Genomic DNA, 16907 nt, shown 5'->3' on the forward strand with positions numbered 1-16907 from the left:
TTTACTTATATATTAAATATAAATATAACATATGTTGTATATAATATATAAATGAATGTGTCATACTGTGAATACTAATAACATTTATGTTTTCCTTTATATAATTATAAGATAAATACTATAATTATATTACAAATAAAATATATGATGTAAATTCTGTATATACAATATTTCTGTAATATATCAACTTAATATGCAATATATTATAAAATATATTTTTATATTATACAGTATGCATATATCATATATGCTATATTATATATTATGTATAGTTTATACCATATAAGCATATAATATGTAGTTATAATAAAATATAATAGGAAGTATACTACTAAATCATTATTATGTAACATATTACATATCTATTTATCTCCCGTTTGCCTCATACTAGCAAATGACCCCAATGAATATGTAAAAACCTTCAGTGCTCAACTGCAGCAAACAGTCACAGGATTTGTTGGGTTTCTTTCTCTGACCATCGGCTAATGCACGAGGACACGCGTGCACCTGCATTAGAAATTCCTGCTGTCTTCCTTACTGGTGGAGTTGGGGCTCTGAAGCACACTACCTTCGTTTGAACCCAACTTGTGCTGCCTGGCGGCCACAAGTTCCCGACTCTCAACCTCTTCCACTTTGAAGGAGGGGTATTACAGGTGCCTGTGCCTGGGGGCTCTCCCGAATGTTAATTAAAAGGATAAGAAACAGCCAGATGCACTTGTGAGGACTTGGCCAATTCAGGAACCTTCAGGAAACATCACCATCACCCTCCGGGGCTTCCTTCTCCAACGTCAGGCAGAACTCCCCCCGTGGGTCGCCCAGGAATCATGCACTGGGAGAGACTGTGAGAAGCTGACCCGTTACAGGTTGAGTGTGTCCATTTATGTCTGATGTACCGCGTAGCTTTTAAAATGAAAACAGCAGTCAAAGGGGTAGGAAAAGTAAATAACATAGGCCACCTACAAAAAAAAGGATGGACGCGTAATTATGTGCACAAAGCATTAGAAAATACTGTGATATTTTATTATTAAAAATGCTGCTGAAAAGTTTATACATATGTGTCCAGCCATATATATCTTCTATCATTACTTAAGGCAAAATCAAAAACAAAATTTCAAAATAATAACCCAAGAAACCATTAAACCCTGCGTGCCTGTGAAGGTCAAGGATAAAAGCCTAGGAAAGTGTTTTTTTTTTTTTTTTAACTTATTTTCTTTTTCTCATTTTTTTCCTCATTTTTCTCTTTTTTATAGATAGCAAGTATATTTTATTCTCATAGAACTCTATGAAGATTCTATAACTTCTTTCCATGTAGAAATAAGATATCATTTAAGGTGTATTAAATTTCTTTTGATCATATCCTCTGTAAAAGCTATTCACTTAACAAGAACTCTTTTTTTTTTCCTTATCCAAATGTCACAAGCCTGATACATTACTGTGCATATTGCTAGCAGAAGACAATTGGAAATACTAAACAAATATTGGAATTCACATTACAAACATACCAGACCCACACTGATGCCAAGCATCACCTCTCGGGTAGTTGTATGGACAGTCTATTTGCCGTACCCCGCTGGGGGTAATACATAGCTGGCAGAAATGACCTGACAATACCTTTAGAAAAGGATGAACTGGGGACAAAACTTGTACCCGTGACACGTCTAGCTGCAGGAAAGGATTGTTGGTTGGCCATGTGCAAAGTGGGGATTATAATAGTTCACATATGTATATACAGAGACCCACTCTCAAATCTTAACCCAGATGGACGACAGAATTTATCGTGGGACTTCTATGCACCTGTAAGAACTGTCTTTTGCTAAAGGGCGTTTTCGAAGACGTTGGTATCGATCGTTACTGTTTTAGTGTAGGGGTTCAGTACTCGAGCGTTGTGCCAAGGGGCAAGGACGCTGGACTTATCTTGTGGAGCATCCCCAACGTAGCAATGACTTGTAAGCCTCGCTTTCTGAAATAACCATAGTCAAGCCCAGAGACAGGATTTTCAAACATCTTTGGCTGCTACTTCCTGATGTTGCAATAACTCTTGAAAGACAAACTATAAAGTAACCATTGTTCTTTTCCCTTCCACCGGAGGAAACTCAAAATATTCCTTCAGATAAAATTAAAAGGACAGTGGGAATGTGAGGAGGTGTTGGGGGCAAATGTCCAGTCCCCAGCTTGCCAATTTTAAGTGGGGCGAATAATTTCCGTAACTTATCTTGACAGCGAAGGCGACCCTAACTTTGCAGAAAAACCCATGCAGAGGGCTTTTCACGTTCTGTCCTTTCACGTGGGTTTGTTTTCTCCCCGTACGATTCATTGACCAGTGACTGATACACAAGTCTCACAGTACTTTAGACAAGCATATGTGTTATCCCATAAACGATGTAAGGAATAAAAAAAAAATCTTGCTTCCTGATAAATAAGGGACTTACTGCTTAAAGAAAAAACAGGAAACACACATGCCCTCCTTCAATCTGATTAGCTAAGCTGAGCAGGTAGCCCGGCACCCACAGCCCTTTCTGCAGCTGCTGGGGAACACTGAGCCGTATTTACCCGGCGGGGCATGGCCCCACCCCCACCAAAGGCAAGCTTTCTTTCCTTTTTGGCAGGACCCCTGGGGGTGGGCAGCAGGTCTCCCTAAACATATTCAAAGAACCACAACCATAGACCAAGACTTGTATTTTGTTTTTTGTTCCTGCAGTGTCTCTGTGTGTGTGTGTTTCTAATTCAGCAAGCTTTACATAAACTCCACGCTGGGGATGGGGGATCCATCTAGGTGGTGCAACTCCATGGAGGCTAACACACACAAAAATAAAAGTTTGCTAACACAACGGTTGGTCTCGTAACAATGCTGTCGCATGCATCCCAGAAAGGGGGGTGAAGAGCCCCACCACACAGACAGTCTGGGTCCGCTGTGTGACACCACATCGTCCTACAAATGAAATGCGTTAGAAAACCCCATGTGTTTGCTTACCACAAGGAATTAAGAACATCCTCCTGTGTCCTGGAGGAAACAGAGGTGAATGACTAATGTATATATATATATATTTATATACATACAGACCACAATGGAAAGCACAATCTTGCTAAAAGGTCTTTCAAACTGAAAACACCAATAAAAGCTTTTTTGTTGTTTTTTTTTTCCTTTCTCTGTGTGTCTTTTTGTTGAAACTCACAGCTATATACATTTGTTTTTTTCTTTTTTTTTTTTTACAAAGTTCCTTAAATACAGTTCAGGCTGGCGAAACACCTCTTTGCACAGAACTATACATATGTTACTGCATAGTCGGCTCTTGTAATAATAAAATTCTACTTCTCCTTCTGTCTGGATGATAGCTCCATGCACTGGGTAAAATCCCACAGACTCGTCCTTCCCTTAAGTAGAGCCACCCGTCGTATGGCACATATTGTATTTTTCAACTGTTAATTAAAAAAAATTTTTTTCTTAAGTGTCCCTGGCTGAGTCCCCAAAGTGTCAGCTTCTATTGTTAACACGGGAAGCATCCAGGTCCTGGAGACGGTGATGTCCTAGCCACACTAAACGTTCTCTGGAGAGGTGGAGATGTTAAAGCAGTATTGTAACAGCAATGTATACTTTTTCACATTTCATAGGGTCAGAAGTAGATCTTGTCGTACTGGGAAATGCCAATGGGATGGGTCTACAGGGACACGATGGTGGCCCTGTTCTTTTTGTCTTATGTCACTGGGATGACCCACACTCCTCGTGGGCACACGTTGCTTCTCACTTTCTCCCTCTCTCCAGTGGGAAGGAGCAGATGTAGCGGAAAGGAACAGCAAAGCTATACTCTAGTGGTCGAGTGTCCGTGGGGGAGATTGGTACTGTTTTGTCCTCCGCTGAAGGTGTTGAATGTGTGCAAAGGCTGCATGCCCGTCAGTGTGTTTGGGATCATGGTGATGGTATTTGGTGTCATGAGTGGGATGTCATCTGGAGACCTGCGCAGCGTCAGGGTGTAGTCTGGAGGACAGGTGAGCCTCAGCGTGTCGTGAGCCTGCAGGGACTCACACTCGTGGTCATGTTCCAGCTGCTTCATCTGCAGGGACATGATCTCTTCGTTCTGGATGTGAGCGATGTCGTTTGTGGTATTCCTCTGGGGACTGGGGCGCCTGTGCGTCTCGTGGCGTCTCTTGTCCTTCTTGTAGTACAGAGCCGCAAATGCCAGAATGTTGAGGAAGAGCAGGGAGGCCCCCACGGCGATGGTGACGCTCAGTTCAGTGGAATAATCCCGTTTGGTTTCGATGAGGACGGTTGTGTCCTCGGGCCCTGTCTTATGAGGGTCCTTGGAGTGTTTGGGGTTGTTAGCAGGAGTGATGGCTGGGCGTTTGGTCGTGGGCCATATCTTGGCGGGAGACCGCCGGGTTCCATAGGGGAAGGAGGTCATGTCGGGAGGAGGGACCTTCGTGGTTGTTGACACGTACTGGAATATCTCATTCAGGTTGTGCAGGTGGGGAACCAGTTCCAGCCAGAAAGCCACCTTGGTAGCTCGGTAGTGATCCCTCACTCTGGGCTTCAGGCCAATATGTAGATAGAGCTGGTCTTTGGGGTTATACTTGGACCAGGCCACTTCCTCAAAGCGATTGGGTTTTGTATGAATGAACTTGGTGTCCTGAGGAACAGGCTGATTTGGGTCACTGGGGACAGAAGGAAGAGAAAAGAGGGAAAAAAAGGTCACACCCTTCGACATGTGACAAGTAAATCTCGCCATCAAACAAAACAGGGAATTAGGACCATTTAATTGAGCTCACCAAGACCTGTTTATGAATACCAAGTACTCAAATAGCAATGGACACACTGTGGTTTAATTCAACCATGGCTACCATTTTGTATTTTCTTTAAAGTCTTCTCTTCCTTTTATTTTAAAAATAATTCCTGGTGGCAGAGGTCTGGCATTTTCATAACATTTCTACTATTTTTTTAAATGCACCAAATGATCTTCAAAAATAAAAAAAAGTAAGAAAAAATGGGTGTAGGAAATTTTTTCAGTATTTCAAGTTTAGCTACTCTTGAGCCATAAATCTCAACCAAGGCGTGTTGTCCACACAGGGACATTTGGCAATGTCTGGGGACATATTTGGTTGTCATGTGTGGACTGTACCGCCATGAATGAGTAGAGGGCACAAACATCAATAGTATTGAGGTTGAGAAATCCTGATTTAGAGGCAATTGTTCAAAAAGTAGCATTTTCTTTCTTGCACCAGGGTGGCTTCTGAGGTGGACAAACACATACTGAAGTTTTAAGAACTAAAATTGTGTTAAAAATCAAATAAAAATAGGACTTGCCATTGCAAAATGTGAAGACATGGTGAAATGAAGGCACCACGAGTTTGCTGTCTTTTTGAAAGAGGAATAGTTGAATATTTGAAAACCTTTCCAAGACTGAGCCATGTAAATATCAAATAACATTCCATTAATTCTAAGAATGGTGATAAGATCACAGCTTTACATATGGTGAAGCTAACATGTTTAGGAGAAGTAAATCACGGTGCAAGAAATTGAGAGTTTTTGTAGATGTTAAGTGTGCCAAGCCAACCCTGAACCCAAGAATTGTCTTGTTATTTACATAAATGGGCACAGGCAGAAAGGGAATCACCAAAATTAAAGGGAAATCCAGAAAACATGGTACTTTAAACATCTTTGCCAACAACTCTTTTCTTTTACTATAACAAAGAACCTCCCCAAAATATCATATGCTCATTTCTTCCATCTATTTTTACGGTTGGCAAAGTGAAGTGTAAAACATATTTCATCTTAATGTTCATTTGTTTTGAAAATTTTGAAGTCATGCACAGTAAAACATCACCTAATAGACAACACTGAACGTTCAGACGTCATGGACAAGCCAGAGAAAGTTGGGATGTGCACACACAGATCTGGCTCTTCTCACTTCTGTTTTCCATGGAACAACGTTCTGGCAGCATGGACAAAGCTGCCTCTAGCCACTGCCTATATGCTCACATGCCAGAACACTGGCCAGAAGTCCTACCTGAAAGTCTCAAGTCCACACACATGACCGTACATTGTGCAGGATGCAAACGATACCCTGGCCAACTGGTGCATGCAGCCTTTGCTAAAAGAAGGACACTTGTCTTCAGTCTGAGGCTGTCGAAATCATCTCCAGGCATTAAGCTCTGAGGCTCTCCCTCATTACAGCTGTGAAATCTTGCACAAATTTCTGAAGCCTCTCTGGGCCTCATCATCCTCATCTACAGAATGGGTGACGATACTGGGATTAGAAGTAATTGATGGAGGCTCAATAATCATAACAAAATGTTTGGAAAATAGTGACAGCCTAGTAAATATTATCCCCTTCGGCCAATATTCAAAGTAGAATGCCTAAAAATTGCTTAGGGAGGGAGAGAGGACTGTAAAGTAATATACTGTAATACCCACAGCATGTACAGGGTACCATAATCTGCATATAGTATATGCCATATAAAAGTATACTGTTTACCACCGTATATATGGTATGCTATACATTGTAAATAATATACATCATAGCATGTATATTACATGGTACATAGTACACATCACAGTATATTATATTACATATTGTATGTATTGAATACTACAGTATATACAGTATAGTATATACTTCATATAGCATATACTCTATACCACAGGATTTATGGTATATACTATATGTTATATACAGTATATGCTTCATAAAAGTATAATGTAGAATATATACTCTGTGAAAGTATACTATATATCATAGTATATACTGCATAATGTACACTATATATATGGATATCTGTATCACTAGATACATAGCTATATATAGATACATATAATTATATGTAAATATAACTATATACACGGCATACAGAAAAAGAAATTTTACTACTTAACTGAGTGCACACTCACTTTTATTTTACTCATGGGATCAAGAAAAAAGAATACACATTTGTAGATCCTAATGCATGAGTTTTCTTTTTTATCTGTTCATTTATAAACATTAATATATTTAAAATCTTTTTATCTGATTTTTAAAAATACTTGCATGTTTCAGAAACATGTTGGATTCAATATAGCAACTCGTGTTTCTTTTATTTGAGTCTTCTGAAATAAATTTTTGAAAAAATTCCTATTTAATTGGAATCTGCCATGGAAACTTTTGTCACCGATTTTTATTTTCTAAAAGCAAGGAAAGGTGGTAAGGATTCCTACTATTTTTCCATTGATCTGATTTCACTGAATTGGGTCTATTAGCTGTGTGACCTTTTATTAAGCAGAGGGCATCTAGGAAAAAGAGTATTCTGTTCATGTTGGATATTGGACTCTTTTTGATGAAATTCGGTGTGCATTTGAAAGGTAAAGAAACACATTTATTTTGTTCTCAAAGAATAGAGCAGAGGATTTTGAAAATCCAGATAAGTAAGCTTTAGCCTGATACAATCTATCTATTAAAGTTCTTGGAGGTGCACGGTCAGAAGCCTTAAACCAAGATAAACTCACAGAGCTTATGAAAGTCCATCATTTTCCCTTGTCAAACACTCCAAAGACAGCAAGACCTCTAAGTGGGATATCAGTGTCTTGCTTTTTAGACTTGACTTCCGCATATGGCATGTTTTAATTTCCATGAGTAAAATTAAAGATCGTGATGATTAAGGATAAAAGCAATGGACGTATCTTCTCTCCCTAGTGAAAACCTCAATGCTACCTGCATCCACATTTCCCAGCACCTGAGACACACATTTTCACCTGTCACAATTTATTTGAGACATCATCTTGGCGGAGGATAGTCGAGTGCATTTCTAAGCCCTTGTGATCCATGTTATTTGCTAGAGATAGGTAATATGATTCCTTTGGAAACATCAGTAAACTCTCTGATGGGCTCCTTTTGATGGCACAAGATTCTCCTCACACCTAGCGTAACGTAGTACCTGGTATTTGTTACCAGATGTCTAAGAAGAAGGCTACCACGTGCACCTACACAACAGGTCAAGATGTTCATTCATTCTGCTTACAATGCTTTTTGGCCGTAAAGGTCATTTTAAGACCAGACACGGGCTGCAGTTCTCTCTAAGCCACGCACCCTAAGGGCCTCTTGAGTTTTCGCAAAGGTTGAAAATAAACTCATCACAGGATACCAACAACGTCAACAGTCAAGATAGCATCTCATTAGGCCTACACCGAGAGCCTTGGTCCTGAGACTAAGTCAAAAAAGTGGAATCTGTGTTGGTTGCATTTGCCATGCCAGAATTATCTTTGCATTATCTGAACTCCAATGGCATTTAAGTAAGGCCCTCGATGGACAATGCATCATCTGGTTCCTTAAAGTGCTGATTGTTGCAATATGTCCTACAGAGACCAACTTTTCTTTGGTGTCCCCACAAAAGAGTTCAGACTGAATCGGTGTTTGATCCACAAGCACCTGGATTCTATGGACCAGTCAGGGCTCGCATTCCCAAAGAGATTTTCTATGACACAGGTTGTAATTCTTTCTAAGCCTTTGTAAACCTTGGGATTAGTTTTCACTTTTCCTTGACATTGCTTTTCATTTAGCAAAACTTTCCACATCGGCTTTATTTTTAGGCTAGTACTTATTGTTTTGGCCTATGTTGTTCTTTTCCAGCACTGTTTCGGTTGAGTCTTCTTTTTTTATTTTTAACATTTATTTTTGAGAGAAAGAGAGTGTGAGCAGGGGAGGGGCAGAGAGAGAGAGAGAGAGAGAGAGAGAGGCAAGGGAGGGGCAGAGAGAGAGGGACATACAGAATCGGAAGCAGGCTCCAGGCTCTGAGCTGTCAGCACAGAGCCCTATGTGGGGCTCAAACCCAGGAACTGTGAGATCATGACCTGAGCCGACTGGCACCCTGGCAGCACCTTGGCTGAGTCTTCTAAGCTGGATCATGGGACCTTCCTTCCTTCCCTCCCTACCTGCCTTCCCCCTTCCGTGTCTTCTATACCCATATTCCCAACATTTACTTCTCTGTGATCCACAACAACAAAAAGTTGGCATATCATGTATTTACATTTAAAGACAGACATAAGGTCACACCTGTGAGCTGTGGGTTGTACGAAAAGCAGCACCAGGGTATACGCCTTGCCTAACATCCGAACAGTAAGGAATAGCACTGTGTTGTCTGTAAGGTACAGAAGACTGGAAACAGCAGCCAGTGATAATGGCAAAGCATGTCCTGATGCCATGGACTCCTCTCTCCGTAGACAAGGGCTGTGACAAATGGCTGGGGAGATGTTCTTATCATCTAGCTCCTGTCCCTCTAGTGCTGGTGGGGAGCAGTTGATGGTCTGTGTGTCACGGTCTGAGTATGTGTTCTGAAGAACAGAGTTAACCAGCATGCTCACACTGTGGCGTCAGACATGGTTTATCCTACGTTGTTCCATTACTGGCACCATTTTGGCTCACCTTCCCTGGGACCACTGAAGCAGCCCCCGCCGGGGACAAGGAAATACGCCCCTGCAGAGAGCCTACTGCACCGCTACCCTAATTAAATAAATGAATAGCAACCACCTCTCACGACTTTGCCAAGTATTGACAAATACCTAAATCACTAGACTGCCCACCGTTCCATCCTCTGTCTCCTTGTTCAACTGGCCGCCATAGAAATATTATCCCACACATACTGACGCTGGAAGACTCCACTTTGCATTTCACATTAGAGGAAGTTCTGAGTGACTCTCTTTAAGGATGATTTGAGTCATTTCAATGACCTTTCCAAACGAATGAAGAAAACTGACTGCATTAATATCCCTAAGTATTATTTCAGCCGTGGCCCACAGGCGCTGAGGAAGTAAAAATAGCTCCTGTTTGGATCCAGTCCAGGTTCTTCAGCCTGACATCCACAGCTCTCCATTGTCTTTCCCGTTTGCTCAGGGAGAGCTTGACTCTCTCTGAAGTTCTAGATTCCACTTAGATGACACCTGTTCCCCCAAAGCGGATGTCCTCCCCCTTCCGACCCCTTTTCCCATCTGTTCTGGCTGCTTTGACACCTTCATGAACACATACCATGAATGGTCACACGAATGCCTTTGGCCGTGATTAAGCCCAGGCTATTTAACAGTTCCATCACTACGTTCCCCACACGAGGGTGTGCGCTGGGCACAGAGATCTTAGGAACCAAGCTATGACATGAAAAGAAGCACTCAATAGCAGAATGCTGTGGTATTTTTAATCCTGGCTCAGCCTTTGATAGGTCTTGGTGAAAATATCCATTTCGCGCTAGGAGATCTTTCCCGTCGCGTGACACTAATTAATTTCCTTTACCGTTCTTCTTTCTTTTTTAAACGCCAAGAGGGCATCAGCCCCAGAGCTCTTGGCAAGGCAAGAGGAGCTAACGAGAATTTAATGGCTTTGTTTGGAGTTTGCCATTTTTTTCATGGTTCAGTTACACTGGTGATGAATGATCACCATGTAAGAAAAATCATATAAAGTCCATTTCCAAAACACATAAGGGAAAGAAGTATGTGGTTTTAACTAAAGCGAGTAAGGATGTTTAGATATTACTTAAAGAGTGCTAGGTTTGGATGAAAATGTAGGGAAAGCAGATGGCCATCATTTGGGAAATCTTTCTGCTTCAAGAGCATGACACTTGGTTAGGAAAGACATCACACACCTGAGTTCAATGACACAACTGGGCATCAATCATCCTGCCTTTAAAAGGGGTGATGAGTTGAATTGTTCCCCCATCAAATTAATACCATATGCCAAAGTGCTGACCCCCAGAATGTGACCTCAGAATGTGACCGTATTTGGAAACAGGGTCATTCCAGAATGACCTCAGAATGTGACCGTATTTGGAAACAGGGTCATTCCAGATGGAATCAGTGAAGATAAGACGGGGCAGGTTGGACGTCTAAACCAATATGACGGATGCCCTTAGAAGAAGACGGCCATCTGCAAACAGACACATAGGGAGGCCACCACATCACACAGACGCAGAAACCACAGTCATGTGGCTGTAAACAGGCAATGCCACAGATAGCCTGCAAAGCAGCAGGAACTAGGAAGGAGCACAAAACTGTCCCCTAGAGATTGTAGAGGGAACTCGGCCCTGCCAACACCTGCATTTTGCATTTCTAGCATCCAGAACTGGGCAACGATAAATGTGTGTCGTTTGAAGCCACACCGTTTGTGGTACATGGTTACAGCACCCTAGGGATGTTATAATAACATCATAAACAAGGGTGACATAAAGATAGTCGTTGACTAGGGGACACCTGGGGGGCTCAGTCGGTTGAGCATCTGACTTCGGCTCAGGTCATGATCTCACGGTTCATGGGTTCGAGCTCCACATCGGGCTCTGTGCTGATGGCTCGGAGCCTGGAGCCTGCCTCGGATTCTGTGTCTCCCTCTCTCTCTCTCTGCCCCTCCCCCACTCGTGCTCGCTCTCTCTCTCTCTCTCTCTCTCTCAGAAACTACATAAACATTAAAAAAATTCGTTGGCTTGATGTCAATCATCTCCTTGTTGAGGAAAGAACCCTTAGGTGACAGGCAAGCATCTGTCCCAAATATCTGTACATCCTCCCTCCCCTACTGCCTCCTATGCCCACTGTGGTTAGACCAAACGTGTAAAATGTGACAGTTGGACGTGGGTATCCATACAATACACTTGCCACTCTATAAACACGCCATACTTTTGCTAAGACCTCCAAAACTCTGAAGACTGTGCACACAGTAACATCTGGAATCGTTGTGAAAGAATGAGCCCTGAGCATTGAGCCCTCAGCACCACGAACCCTGTCTCTAGAGCTGCCTCAGACTCAGGCACTGCGGGCTGCTGTCGTGTGGGTGCCTCTGTCCCACATCTGGAGTGCCACGGGAAGACGCACATTCCCACGGAGAGGGAGAGCATCTCCGATTTTAATTCAGGGCAAGAGGCTCAAGGTTAATGAGAGAAGCCCACCCAGGTAGAACAGAATGATACCTCATTAATTTCCACAATCACGTTGTTAGACAGGAGAAAAATGAAAAGTTGCTGTGACTTTGTAGCCATTTAAAATGCTGGGGAGTCAGGGCGCCTGGGAGGCTCAGTCGGTTAAGCATCCGACTTCGGCTCAGGCCATGATCTCACAGCTGGTGAGATGGAGCGCTGCGTCTGGCTCTGTGCTGATGGCTCAGAGCCTGCAGCCTGCTTCGGGTTCTGTGTCTCCCTCTCTGTCTCTGCTCTCCCTCACTCATTCTATCTCTGTATCTCTCAAAAATAAATAAAAACATTTAAAAAAATTTAAATGTTGGGGAGTCTTCTGATGCCTGGGTGGCTCAGGCGGTTGAGTGTCAAACTCTTGATTTTGGCTCAGGTCATGATCTCACAGTTCATGGGATCGAGCCCTGGGATGACAGTGCGGAGCGTGCTTGGGATTCTCTCTTTCCCTTTCTGTGTACTCCTCACCCACTGACACGCCCGCTTTCTCTCAAAATAAATAAACCTGAAAAAATAAAAACTTGGGGAGACTTTTCTATCCTTGTGTGCTTGGAAGCTGCTCAACAGGATATCGGTGGGACCTGTTGTTATGTGTACCTCTTGTGGGTTTTGTACTACATTTAGCTGAGGTCCTTTCCTGTAAGGTATGTATATACACATATGTATGAAATATATATTTGTTTATGAAATAAATATGTATAAATGATATATAGATGAATAAGTATTTGCCAGTATGTGTATATACAGGAAATAAATCTCATAACTGTAGAGAAATATACATACGTGTGTGTTCATATATAGTATAAACACACATGGATCGTATTTCTTAGATGTATTATGAGACTGAATTCGTTCTCGTGGCTACGCAATAAACACAAATTGCCATGTGGTACACGTGTTTTGATAACCCTACTATTTACCACAGGACACAAGGTCCTATTTGATAACCCTACCATTTACCAAAGGACACAAATTCTGGGATTGGCTTCCAAAGGTATTGCCGTTTACCCCTGAACCCTGGAGTGGCAGGTAGAAACAGACTTTTAAAGATGCAATGAGCACTCTTAGTAAAAATCTGGTTGGCAGAAAACAATTTAAGGAGGAGGAAAAAGCGAGGCTCCCCACCGTTACCGTGTGTGAATGCATCCTGCACTCTGTTCGTCATGGCAGAACCAGACAATCTAGGAGAAGAGGAAGAAAAACCTGCTGTGGGGAAGCACGTACCCGGTTTTGGCAAAATTGGTCCAGTAGGTCATGACCACTGCGCTGAGCATGACGTCGTTCTTGGAGAAGTTGCAACTGAAGAGTTCAGTAGGGCCAATCATGGGGATCCCAAAGACGTAGGGGACTTCGTCACCATGGGCTGAGTCCGCCCAGCTGGGCTTCATTTCACTCTGGCAGTGGTGGTAGAAGGCATAGAAGTAAGTCGGGGAGCCGTACTGAGCATGCAGGTCAGCCGTGGCCACCGCGGGGGCCACCCACTGGTGATCCGTGAAGAGAGCCACCAGGGTCTTTCGCCGCGTCTCGGGGTTTTCCTTGTCTGCCCAGTCCGTGTACATGAACTTGATGGTTTCCCGCAAAGTGTCTTTCCCCTCTGGGTAGCCGTAAAGGTTGTCCACAAAGTTGGACACGGAGAAGTCAAAGTCGTTGGGCGTCACACCATCTTCGTTGTCCACGATGCCGTCGACAAACTTCAAGCCTTCCCCCTGGTTGACACCAAGCATGATGTCGTAATTGAGGAACTCCCCCTGCTCCATCAGGATCTGAGGGTCGTCTGGGATGACGTCCCCGTCGATGACGGGGCCAAAGGAAATGTGGTACGTGGCCGGGGTGATGGTCTGCTGAATGAGCTCCTTGTAGTTCTTATTCCGAAGGCATTCCACCATGTCCGTTGTGTCCAGCATGTTGCAGCCGACTTTATCTGCCAATATCCGCGTGTACTTGGCTGGCTGGTAGTTCACTGCCCAGCTGGACAGTGCAGTCCCGCTCTGGATGATCGCCTTCTGGAACAGACCTGCAGGTGCAACGTTGTACACATGCAAATGAAAACCCGAAAGACAGAAAAGCAGCTTTTACTTAGCAAAGAAGGCTCTGATTGTCTCTCGGGCATGTGAATTTCTGGATACAGTGGCATTCAGCGCTTTCAGGATTTTTTTGCTCATTTCCATCTCCTTCTCTCCTCCTCCCCTTCCCGCTGGACATTTGTTTTATGGGATGTTATTACACACACGCACACACACACACGCACACACACACGCGGTTTAAGAAAATGGTAAAAAAACTTTTAGCTCTAGTGGTAAAAAAATGTGCAATCTGTTTATCACTCCACAATTTAGGGTAGTCTAGCCGTTGGCATCCCCAGATGCTGTTATGAATAAAGCCACCCAGGGTAATCACCTACCTCCCATTCCTTAAAAATATGCTTTGAGCCAGGAAGATGTTAAAGACCATTTTGCCTCACCGGCAAATCCAGGTACCACTTCAACATGCAGAAAAAAAAAATCCACTAAAATCAATTTCAGGGTAAAAATTCAGAGATGTATTTCTGTTTCCACCCTCAATATATTGGATGTATTAAGCTTTCACAACTAAAATATTAATTAAGCTAGCTATTCTTAAAGGAATCCTCACTTGATTGCCCAAGTAAAATGCATTTTTTAAAAAAAATCACTGGTCTCAAAATTGCATCCATTCGAATCCCAGACTTTCCTCTAATGTATTCTGCCACATGTTCAAAATGTCTGTTTCATGAGAAATAAAAAAAAAAAAGGGCAATTTGATGAGTAAAATTCTGTGTGGCTTACAATATTCTCTCAGTTCTGTCTAGTGCATGAATGTTGGGAAGTAAAAAAAGATTTTTTTAAACCCTGTATTTTTCACTACTACAGGACAAGAGCTGATGGGGTATAAAATGATAGCATTCTGTTTCTTATCTCTTCCTGCCATTTTCTTGAATTCCAGCATGATGTAGCTCTCATGTCTCAGGAGACGCTGGCAGAGTAATTCAGCTGGGAGCCCAAAAGTTCGTGCCCTGTAGAGTTTTAAGGTCATGCAAGCAATCAAGTGAGGAAACATGATTGCAATCAGGAAGATGTGATTCTAAAGACTGGAAGATTGCCCAAAGATGACACACAAGAGAAGACGTTAAGTTGATCTGGTTTTGCTCAATGCATCATCAAAGTCATTTGGGGGCCATTCTCCCAGAGTTTATAATGCTCTCAGACATGTACAACTACTGATGTTTGTGTTTGGCTCTAAAGATTAATGTGTTGAAGCCTCTTAAAGAAATGATGTCAATATGTGATCGACTGAAAATTTTCACAAGTTAAAATAATCAGGATTAGAAAAATTTTGCTAGATGTTTTTTTTTTTTTTATCCTGTTACAACTATTGGCCATGACTGACGTAGCTATGTGTTTGTGTGTGTGTGTGTGTTACAGAATATAATTTGTGATAAAGCTTGAATAATTGGATAAAGAAAAATACCACTCATACTTCATACTATAAAATTCAACCAAAATGTTTGGTTAGTATTTTACTGTCATTCCTACTTGGCTATCTATCTCCCCCTCAACGTTGTTTTGTACAACTGTGTCCAGTAGATGCATAGCTTTCACACTGTATTTCCCAGACCACTGTACGTCTTCAGCACAATTCTTAAATATTTTAATTATTGTTCCTTTGAGTAAATGCATGTGTTCCTTATAACTTTGTCTTTTTAATCTTGGAGCTTCTCATTTGATTCTTTGCTATGATACTGTGGCAAACATCTTCAAGAAAACATCATTTTCCATGCATCTGTTGATTGCTTTTTTGGGGACTACATCGCTAGAAGTATAATTCTAAGCCCAACTATCTAGTTATTTTCATAGTGCTCATTACATTGCTGGGTTGTTTTGAAAAGCTGCTGTGTAGAGACGCGACCCATGCCCAGCACGGCCATGGAGCTTGATCACTTCCAACATGCTGATTTAAGTAATTAATGCTCTTCCTCCAATTAGATTTGGTTTCCTGTGTTTGATTACTAAGGAAGCTGGTCCTGACTACTTGCTAACTTGAGAACTGGGATTATACCAGTTGAAAAGTGGGAAAGTCTAAATATTTTCTGGAATGCTATAGGTATTGATATTGCCAACAACCCCTCTAATTGTCCACTGTTTCATTTTTGTAAAAATGAAGTGTTAATATAAATGTGAGCCCGTAATGTGACCTCTCCTTAGACATTATGAAATAATCTATAGCCCTGTCACCTTTGATTTGACCGATGGTTGCTTATGGCTCTTGGACTGAGCATCCTAATAACAGGTGCATTTTGAATCTCCTTACTAAGCCACAAATCTACTGGTCACATCAGTGCCTGTTACTAGTTAAAATTTCTACTCGAGCTGAACATTTGTATTTCCTAAGAGCTACAGAATACCTTGAGAGGAAATCCGAACTTCAACACTGGAAGCCGAAAGTGGAGAAGCAGTTGCTAGGTAAAATACCAAATAGGAGAGACAATCAGGGCTTTCCTGATAGTTGTTCTGTGCGCAGATATCCATGAATCCCGTACAGCCAGTCTATTCTGCACAGAAGATCAAGGCTACCCTCTACTCTGGCACAGTTTTTAATAGCTAAGGAAGAATGGTGGGAATAGGTTTGAATCAGGGTCTGGGAAGTTGGGTTTCTTCCCTGCCTCCATCACTTGCTGTGTGACCCTAGGCAGGTTATACAACCTCTTTGAGCCTCAATTTCCTTTTTGATAAATGAGGGCTTTGGGGTAGATACACTTCAAGGTCCTCTTCAGTTTTTTTGATTCTATTTTATTAAAATTCTATGTATTTATTAGTCTTTAAAATATTTTGACCTTTTCATTCCTTTTGCAAGACTCTTTAAGGAAAAACAAGTAACTCCTTTAAGGTTTCAAGTGCTTTTGATGAAAATGGTTCAAATAAAAATGGTGCAATTCTTCAACCAACCAATGACATGGAAGGAAATATAACATGACCCTGATAATTTAGATCATC

At 42.0% G+C, this 16907-nt stretch overlaps 1 protein-coding gene across 1 annotated transcript in view; it reads right to left on the bottom strand.

The window, feature by feature from the left end:
- Positions 1–1000: 1000 nt before the first annotated feature.
- Positions 1001–16907, bottom strand: part of NLGN4X (neuroligin 4 X-linked) — a 240092-nt gene continuing 224185 nt past the window's right edge. The window contains exons 4-5 of the mRNA XM_049643354.1: positions 13123–13912; positions 1001–4647 (exon numbers count right to left, since the gene is read on the bottom strand). Coding sequence (XP_049499311.1) covers positions 3798–4647; positions 13123–13912 — 1640 coding nt within the window. The 3' untranslated portion in view covers positions 1001–3797. The remainder of the gene's footprint in view (positions 4648–13122; positions 13913–16907) is intronic.

The sequence above is a fragment of the Panthera uncia genome, chromosome X, assembly GCF_023721935.1.
Source record: "Panthera uncia isolate 11264 chromosome X, Puncia_PCG_1.0, whole genome shotgun sequence".
In the NCBI taxonomy this organism is placed as follows: Eukaryota; Metazoa; Chordata; class Mammalia; order Carnivora; family Felidae; genus Panthera; species Panthera uncia.